Raw genomic sequence first — 10,457 nt, 5'->3', positions numbered from 1 at the left:
TATATATATATATATATATATATATATATATATATATATATATATATATATATATATATATATATATATATATATATACATATATATACATATATATATATATACATATATATATACATATATATATATATATTTATATATTCAAAATAAATATGTCAAACTTATTCTAATTGGATACATTTAAAATCTTCTATTTAAATTAATATTTTTATGTTATAAATATTTTTAATTTTTAATTTTTATTTTTTTAAAATTTCAGTTCAAAGAATTTAAATTTGAAATAATATAATTTGATTTGAATTCAGATACATACTTTTTAATTTTATATTTAAATTACGCTAGCGATTGAAATGTCAAACTTATTCTAATTAGATACAATTAAAATCTTCTATTTAAATTAATATTTGTATATTATAAATATTTTTAATTTTAATTTTTTTATCTGTTTAAATTTCAGCTCAAAGAATTTAAAATTGAAATAATATCATTTGATTTGAATTCAGATATATACTTTTGAATTTTATATTTAAGTTACGATAGCGATTTAAAGTTGTATTGATTTAGACAAATAATAATAATAGTTTATGTTCATAATATAGTAATAATTTATGATCAAAATAGTTAAAAATAGATAAACGTATAGTAATGAATGATTATACTCAAAATCATGATAATGATTCATAGTTGTAATAATTTATGATCAAAATATAATTTGACTTTACCAAATTTAAATCATTGTTAATTTAGTGTCACCTTGAAATTAAATATAATATTTTTATTTTTATCATTAACAATGTAATAGTTTTTAAATATTAATTTAGAGACTCTATAAATATGTAAGTCATGGGATTTTTTAATCGTGATAATCTCTTTCCTACGGTATCATTTTATGTTTTTTTTTTTAATAAGTATTAGCTTAAAGTGTTCATTATGACTCCCACTTTGTTACCAATATTTTTTACTTTTTAAAAATTGTTAGAATGAGTCCAAGAGGTTAACATTAGGTCATTAGTTCATCTGTGAGTTTTCATACAAATATTTTTCTATTTTTTTTATAAATTTTAAAATGTTAAATTTATTTTAAAATTTATTTTACTATATTTATAGCTGATGACTTTTTTGTTGTTTCGAATTATGGTTATCTACATGCATTTTTTTTTTATATTTATAAAATTTACCATTTTTATGTAACTATAATACTTTCCTATTAATTGAACCATTGTTGACATAAATGATGTCGATATTCAGATCAAATGTGAAAGATAAAATATATAATTATTATGATTTTAATATTCTATAACTTTTTGAGGAGTACTGTCACACCACTGGGATTCAAACATATATCTCCCCTTTAAGAAAGTCACAAAAGTGCGGTTGAGCTATAAGCTACTTGGCCAAAAAAAAAAAATTGTATTACAAATAATGTAAACATGTTTTATAAAATACGATAAATTATAAAATTTAAAATAATAAATAATTTAAATATTACAAGTCCAAAAGAAATTGATACACATTAATAATATAACTATAGAAAAGCGAACATAAAAAATACTAATTGAACTAATTTACATTTACGGAGATTAAAAAGATACTCCGTATAATGTTATTGGATAACTGTTTCACATTTAAATATAATGTTATTAAATGAATTGATATTCACATGCATATTTAAGAATGATGTCTCATCTTGAGATCTATCAATTTAAAATGAAGAAGAATAAGAGATAATAGAACAAGAAGAAATAAAATTTCAATAAATTATTTAAAACATATCGTAGATCAGAAACATTGAACCACAAAGTCTACTATGGACTTACCAAACATCAACCTATTATTTAAATGATGATCTTGAGTGGTTTAGATTATGCTACATTTATGCGGCATTTGGTTGCAAGGAGAGAATAGGGGAAATGAATTGTAATTTCATGGGAGAGGAATAATGTGAGAACAAAGTGAGAATTTAAATTTCAGTGATTGATTTGCATGAATAAAATTATTAAGAATTTCAATTTCAATGTTTGGTATCAATGAGAATTTAAATTAAAGAGAATAAATAGAGTATAATAAAAACAAAAATGTCCATACTTATTATTATTATTGTTATGCAATGCAATTGTTATTTTGAATATGCACACATTTTTATTTTTGATTGATTGATTGTTAACTTTGGATATAAACTTGCATGTATTACTAGAACATATTTAATAGCTCCTAAAATTTACTTAACCATGCAATTTGAAATAATACCAAGGGAGACATGAAATTCCAATTTCATGGAAATGAAACATCAATTTTAGGTTAGAAAAAAAAAGAGTAATTTTTTCTCAAGGGTATTACAGTATCACACTATATATGGAATTGAAAATGCTAGGGGATGCATGATATTCTAATTTCAAAAAAAAAATGAGGGAACTGTAATTTGGTGAAATAATTTGCTTTAATTTCCTTCGAAATTATGTGCATGTGGAATTCTAATTCCCTCCAACCAATTGGGTTATTAAGGATTGGAAAACATTTAGAAACAAAAATAAAGATTTTTCAAATATCTATTTACTATTTATGATAACAAACAAGTGTTTAAAATATCACCAAAGTAAATTCTGAAATAAAACTCGGATATCAATGCAAAATTTAAAACAAGAAAAATTTTAATATAAGAAAAAAGATGATATGATATTTATCTATATCTTTATAAAAAAATAAAAGTATTATGAATGCCTCTTTCTATCCATTTATGTAGACATATATTATATTTATAGTATTTTATACAATATGAAAATATGTACACTTTTTTTTTATGGAATTCTGATTATTGCTATGGCTATGTTTGGCAAATCTAGTTGAAAAGGTAGCTGAAAGCTGAAAAGTAACTGAAAATTGAAAAACTATAAGCTTGAAGCTGAAATCTGAAGAGCTTATAAGTTAGCTGTTATGTTTAGAAGTGTTTGGTAAAATTAGCTTTTTGATAAGCTGATAAATGTAAAAAGGCTAAAAAGGACATTTTCATACAATTTAAATAGTTTTACATTTAAATAGGTTTGTTTATATATTAAAATATAAAATAATAAAATCAATATATTTTAATAAAATATAAAGTAAAAACATATATTTGAAAATATATAAAGTAAAACAAAATGTTTATAATTCATAAGATTAGTTCATACAAAAATTAATGTTCAAACACAAATGTCAAATTGAAATTACAACCAAGCATATTGAAGAGAAAAGGCGAAAGGGTTTTAATTGGGAGGAGTAAATGATGTCATTTATTTAAAATAATAAGGATAAAGATGAAAAAAAGTTAAAAAGCTACTAGCTTATTTTTTAAAAGCTACTTAAAGTAACTTTTCAAAATAAGCTCTTATTTTAAGCTACTAACTTGTGCTTCAGTAGGTTAAGAAAGTATGTATAAACAGATACTACATTGTAACAGAGTTAATAGTATTCAAAAAAAAATTTATAAACATTTCGAAATTTATCTAAATATGTAATATAGTTAGAGACTACATTAATCCATACAAATTTAAAAATTAAATTCTTTTAATTTGTAAATGCAATTCCCTTAAATAATTAATGAAATATGAAATATAATTAAGGAAATGAAATTATAAAATTAACTAAATGTGTATTCACAAGTATTTAAAAATTTGCTTTAAATACATACATATACTTATTGATTACATTAATCATACCAAATTAAAATACTAATTTTATTAATTTCTAAATAAAATTATCTAGCAATATAAATTAGAATTAGGTAAATTATATTATAGAATTTGACAAAATACATATTAATAAATATTATTGCAATACAATGTATTATATAATCATATAAGTAAATGCGTCCTATTAGAGTTTAAATTTACTCATAAAAAATTATATCTTTTTTTTTAAAAAAATATAAGTCTCGTAGTTATTATTCATATTGTTGAAATTATAATAATATATATGATAATATATAATTAAGAATAAATAAATTTAATTATGTAACTTTTCTCTATAAATTTATCAAAATATGTACATGATTATGGACTATATTAATTTTAATTTTGTATGCTATGAAAATAGATACTTAACCAATGCATGGAAGTCTAACTATATTACATCTTTTTATTTTTTTAATTTTTTTAATTTAATTTAAATTAATAATAACATAATTTCTTCTGGGGTAAAACACTAGTAGTGTAAAATCAGATTAGTAATCCATACAATTCATACCTCTTAGTTCTGATTTTCCTACGACTACTAGCAAAACAAAACTTATAAACTTATTTTCAGTTAGTTATCTGGTATTCCGCATTATTATTATTGTGCCAAAAAAGAAATAGTGAATAATTTTGGAAAAAATCACCCTTTTTTTTTCGCAATCACTACACACAACTAAAACACTCTTCTCATTCTTATTATTAAGGAGTGTATTCAATCAAGATTTTTATATACTTTCAAAGATTTTTAAAGTGATGATTTTAAATGACATTCATAAAGTATTTTCAAAGACTCATAGAATCATTTAAACTTTCATAAATTTTGTAGGACTCCATAAAATTCTGCATAACAAACATTTATACACCCTTATAAATATTGCATAACTTCTATATATTTATTATTGTATAAAAGACTCAATTATGTTTAAAATTTTATTATTGTGTTGTGGTTCAAAAAATTTGTTGCGAACCGCAACAAAATTTTGTTGGTGTTCACAACAAAAACTGTAAATGTTAATTTTTTTGGTATAAATATGTGTAAAATAAAGAGTATATGAATATGGATGAAAGTTATGAAATGTACGGTAGAAGTTGACAGGAATAGATGAAAAAATTTCAAGTTCAAACAGGGAAAAAAATGTCCGTAGAGAAAGTTGAAAAGTTTGGGATTTGAGGGTTAGAGTTCAACTATTTATATTTGTGAAAAAAAGTCTACAGGAATCCTGATCTGGTAGATCATATGTATGAAAGTTAATAAGTTTTTGAATACAAATAGACTTTTAAAGATTCTATAAAAGTTTGAATCGAATATCAGTAGATTTGATTTTTTAAAAGTCTGAAAAGTCTGGATTGAATACCGACTAACTTTTAAAGAGTCTTTAAAATTTGAGATTGAATACTACCAAACTTTTAAAGTCAATAAAAATCTTAATTGAAATACCGCTTAATTAGTAAGAAACACTGGAGTAGAAAATATTATACGTCAATGTTGTAGAATTTTCAATATTTATGATATATGACCACTGGTGCATATATATGTGCAGGCCTGTTCTCGGCAACAATTTATATTACTTAGGAATGAGATTCGCAACAGCTACCTTTGCGGTGACAATGTTAAACCTTGTTCCTGCCATAACATTTTTGTTAGCTTGGATCTTTAGGTATGTTAATATGCATCATTAAATTATGTACATTGCAATATATATAAGATTATTTGAATTAGTTTCTTCCCGTAAAATGCAAATATTAATATAAGGAAAAATTGTAATTTATGCCCCTCCATAATATGTCAATTATCATTGTCACCCCTGAATTATTAGTGGTGTAAATGTTGTCCCTTAATTTTCAAAACGGTACATATATTGCCCTTCCCGTACCGTTTTGAAAATTGAGGGACAACATTTACACCACTAATAATTCAGATGTGACAATGATAATTGACATATTATGGAGGGGTATAAATTACAATTTTTCCTTAATATAATATGAAGAAAGGCAAAAATTTGCATGAGATCGTCTCAAGGTTTCAGTCTGTGAGACGGGTTAGATATTTGATTAATGTGACCAAAGATCTGACCCATTAATTAAATATTCGATCCGTCTCACAAATTGAAACCAGTAAAACGGTCCTACACAAGTGTTACGCATGAAAAAATTATGTAAACATATCAATTTCACTTCAAAAATAATTGTACAAAAAATTATTTTTTATATTGGAATTAACATTTTTTTAAGCATAGGCTTGAGAACGTGAAAATAAAGAGATTGCATACCCAGGCAAAGATAGTTGGAACAACATCAACAATTGGTGGGGCCATGATAATGACGCTTGTTAAGGGACCCACAATAGTATTGCCTTGGACCAAACACTCGAAAAACATCGTATCTTATTCTGCTCAACATGTTGTGAATCAGCATACTGATTACATTAAGGCTGCACTCTTGCTCACAGCTTGTTGCTGCTGTATAGCCTGTTCTAGAATTGGTCAGGTAAAGACATTTTCTCCATTGTTTTTTCTCAATTTTTTTCTTAAAGAATCCATTTAGTTAGGCCTATAATAGCAACTAAAAAAATATTAGTCTAATTGTTTATTGAAATAAGTGGTTTATATTATTTTTATTTTAGTTTTTTTTTTTAATTTTTTCTACTTTACTCTCTATTATATCATTTACTTTTCTTAAATGTCTTTGCATTCCGTCACTGTAAATTTTAGTAACAGAATATTCTATTTACTATATATTATTCTTAACTATTGATTTCTATAAGGTCTTAGGTTTGAATCTATCCAAATCATAATTGTTAAACGAGTTAATACCATAAATGGTCCTCTGAGTATTGAGGTAGTACTCATTTTAGTCCTTGACTTTCAATTCGACCACAAATGGTTCTCTGACTTTAATTTTTGACCACAGATAGTCTTCCATTAAAATTTCTTTTAAATGTGTTAAATCTAGGGGTATTATCGTCAAATTGATATATATAATGGTCATAAAATAACAATGTTTAGAATTTTTTTACCAATAAGCATAATTGAAACAATTAACAAATACAAATACTGCTAAATAAAAAGATAATACACCTTATATCTCGTAATTATGCTTACACAATGAAGATTTAATATTAGAGCTATCTGTTTTAATTTAACCAACAGATTAAAAGGGAAGAATTTTTTTCAAAAACCTTGCTTCCATCATTTTCATGGTTGTTCATACACGGCTGATTAATAGTTTTCACTCTTCACTCTTCATTAATCGACCACACATTTTGTTTGGGACATAACTGAACCGCCACTGTTGAATTAATATAATTAATCAATTACAAATTGTGAACATTAATCATGGATTTTTATTTAATTTGTTCATTTATGTAATTTGTCACGTCCATTTTGTTTTTATATTTATTAACTTAATGTTTGAAATTAATTATGTTGTCATATAATTATAAAAAAGAAGTAATCATAATAATATTAAACAATTTGACGATATTAACCTTAGATTTAACACCTATTTAACAGAAATTTTAACAGATGACTATTTGTGGTAATAAATAAAAGTCATAGAATCATTTGTGGTCGAATTGAAAGTCGAGGATTAAAATGAGTACTAGCCCAATAGTCAAAGTACTATTTGTGGTATTAACTCTTGTTAAACATATACTATGAATATGTTAGAATTTATTTAAAAAAATACTACGTATAATATAAAATTTAATATTAACTTTAGTTAATTCATTAACCAGACTATATACATAGCATTTAAAGTTGAATATCAAAGATTATAGATAAGAAACATTAATTAAGGAGTGTACTAAGCTCTCACCATTCACATTTCCTTCTCATCTTTGAGAAAAGGGAGATGGGAAGGCAAGATGCACATCAAATGTTCGATGAAATGCCTCTTCTAGCCTAGTCATTATGAGAATAAGGCTAAGGCATGGGAGAGAGGCTATTGTCCACGAGAGTAGCATTGACACTAGTGATCTTGTCTCAATCGTGAATCGAGGGTGAGTATGCTTGACAAGTTGATTCGAATCCCCTTTCCCCTTGATTGTTTCATACTCTTTTGCATTTATTGTTTTGTTCTTAGCATGATTCACACACACAATTGCTTAGGACTAGCTTTCAAACACTTTTAGCCCTTGTGCTTAATCCACTTGCTTGCCAATTCCCTTACGCCTTCCTAGAGGACGACATCCTTCACTCATCACCATACACACTTCACCGCATTCATACTACACGTTGAAAAACACACTTTTCAAATGGTTCTTTTGATTATTTAGAACAAGACTCAATATTTTAATTATGCTTTTGTATTATTGGGAACGATTTAGGTCATTATGATATTATTTTTTTCTGTATTTCTATAATGGTACTCCATAATTGTACATTACTTTATAAATCTATTCTTTTTTTATTGGACAAAATTGTTCTTATATCATTAAAGTTTCATACATACATACATACACACATACATGCATGCATACATACATACGTACGTATGCATGCATGTATGTAAGCGCGCGCGCGCGCGTACACACACACACACACACACACACACACACACACACATATATATATATATATATATTATATATAGTTAATTTCACTTTTGATCCTATTATTATTAGAGTCTTGTTAATTTTAGTTTATGAATTTTAAAACTGTCAATTTAATACCTTAACTAGTCAATTTTCCTCAATTTCGGTCCATTCGGTTAAATTTCTGGCGATAAATAACTGAAAAGACAAGTGTGTGTGTGTGTGTGTCCTTAATCAGGTGAGAATCATGCCCAGGTGAGAATCATGCATGCCTAGGTGAGAACTTGTGGACAAATCAAGTCATTGATATAGTAGAGCTAACGATTGAAAATAAACAAAACCTTATAATATTTATAAAAATGACCCCGCTCATTTTAAAATTTGTAATATTTATGAAAATGACCCACTCATATTTTACTTGATTTTTCATCCATCAGATCTTGCAGATCAATGGTTTGGATTTGTCCATGAGTTCTCACTGGAGGAGTGATTCTCATATGATTAGGATTTTCTCTCTCTCTCTCTCTCTCTCTCTCTCTCTCTCTATATATATATATATATATATATATATATATATATATCATGATCAAATTAATATGAATTAGGTTTTTCGTGATAAGTGTGGACTAATTTGATTCATCTATATAGGATAATCAATTGTTAAAAACTGACCAGGTCATCTTTATAATTAGTATATAAGGGAATCAATTAACTTAGTGATTCCATGCATCTATTTCTTTAATGTAACAAAACTAATCAGACCAAACTTGTTCTTTTTGCAAACTAGTACCAGTAACCCAATTACACATGAGAAACTGCCAAAAAAAAAAGTAGACAAACAATGAAGAATAAGACAATGACAAACATATCCAAAAGCCAATTAACAAAATTTAGAGTAATTCCAAGTTCCAACAAAAAGTAGTATCTACTACCTAATACAATAAGTATTTAGATAATTGTTTAAAAAAAAACGAAAATTAAACATTAATTTTAATGTCAACTATAATGACATTCTCCTATATAATCTTGCATTGATATACTTTAAATTACTTATTTAAATACAAACATTGGTATTAAATCATTGCGCGCTTAAAACTAATTATTAAACTAATTAATAAATAACAATTGATGTTTTCTGTCTTAATAGGCAATTATGCTAAAGTCATATCCAGCCGCACTCTCTCTCACTGCTTTGATATGCATGGCAGGGGCGGTGCAAAGCACTATATTCACCTTAATACTCCAGAGGGGAAATGCTTCCATCTGGTCCTTACATTGGGACATGAGACTCTTTACTTATGTTTATCACGTAAAATCTAAATTCTTATATGTTTTCATAATTAAGACGGTGATGATGGGTCTCTGATGGGAAAGTATGTATGAACTGATGCAGGGATTACTAAGGTCTGGGACTGAGTATTACATATCAGTGATAGTAATGAAGGTGAAAGGACCTGTTTTCGTCACTTCATTCAATCCCCTATGCATGGTTATAGTCGCCATCGTTAGTTCCTTTGTGCTTTCTGAGAAATTATACCTGGGAAGGTAAACTGCATCTTCTTTTCTTTCTAAATGTTTCTAACATGAAGATGATAAGTTTATTATATATAATGAAGGGTTTTGGGAGCACTAGTTATTGTTGTTGGATTGGGCCTGGTTCTATGGGGTAAATCCAAGGATCAAACTTCATCAGATAATAATGATCATAATCATGCCCGCATCACCAGCACCAGCAACTCCACTTGATCATGAAAAATCACAAGTGCAAGGCTTCAACAAGGATATTATATACAGTGTCTTTGAATTGAAAGAGCTAGCTGCGTGCCTTTAATTTGTTACATCTAGATCCATCTGTGAATCTCTGTAACTGTTAATTAACGTGTTAGTTGTTTATTCTAATAGTTAATAGAAATTAAAGGGTGATGCAGAAGTAAGCCTAATTAATAAGCCGGTAATGGGATCCACATTTATTATTATTATTTTTTCAAACAAATAGTTTATTGCGCAAATTTTACTATGGAGTATGGACGGCTGTCCACAATGTATGGTGTTCCATGCATCAAAACTGCTGAGCATATATATAATATATAAACATAAATGTATAGTCCAACTATCAATTTAGGTTTTTAGTTGATGTGACGAAGGCTTCAATTGACGTCGTTTTGATTAATGAAAAGAAACGGCAATCGACGTCATTTTGATTAATGAAAAGAAAC

The 10,457-nt window shown here is 26.3% G+C and overlaps 1 protein-coding gene across 1 annotated transcript in view; it reads left to right on the top strand.

Annotated features, from left to right (window-relative positions):
* Positions 1 to 10,198, top strand: part of LOC116021255 (WAT1-related protein At2g39510-like) — a 17,737-nt gene extending 7,539 nt beyond the window's left edge. The window contains exons 3-7 of the mRNA XM_031261873.1: positions 5,249 to 5,365; positions 5,945 to 6,194; positions 9,389 to 9,550; positions 9,635 to 9,786; positions 9,858 to 10,198. Coding sequence (XP_031117733.1) covers positions 5,249 to 5,365; positions 5,945 to 6,194; positions 9,389 to 9,550; positions 9,635 to 9,786; positions 9,858 to 9,987 — 811 coding nt within the window. The 3' untranslated portion in view covers positions 9,988 to 10,198. The remainder of the gene's footprint in view (positions 1 to 5,248; positions 5,366 to 5,944; positions 6,195 to 9,388; positions 9,551 to 9,634; positions 9,787 to 9,857) is intronic.
* The last annotated feature ends 259 nt before the right edge of the window (positions 10,199 to 10,457 follow it).

The sequence above is a fragment of the Ipomoea triloba genome, chromosome 5 (assembly GCF_003576645.1).
Source record: "Ipomoea triloba cultivar NCNSP0323 chromosome 5, ASM357664v1".
Taxonomy (NCBI): domain Eukaryota; kingdom Viridiplantae; phylum Streptophyta; class Magnoliopsida; order Solanales; family Convolvulaceae; genus Ipomoea; species Ipomoea triloba.
The sequence above is the reverse complement of the archived record's forward strand: the minus strand, read 5'-3'. Positions and strand labels throughout refer to the sequence as shown.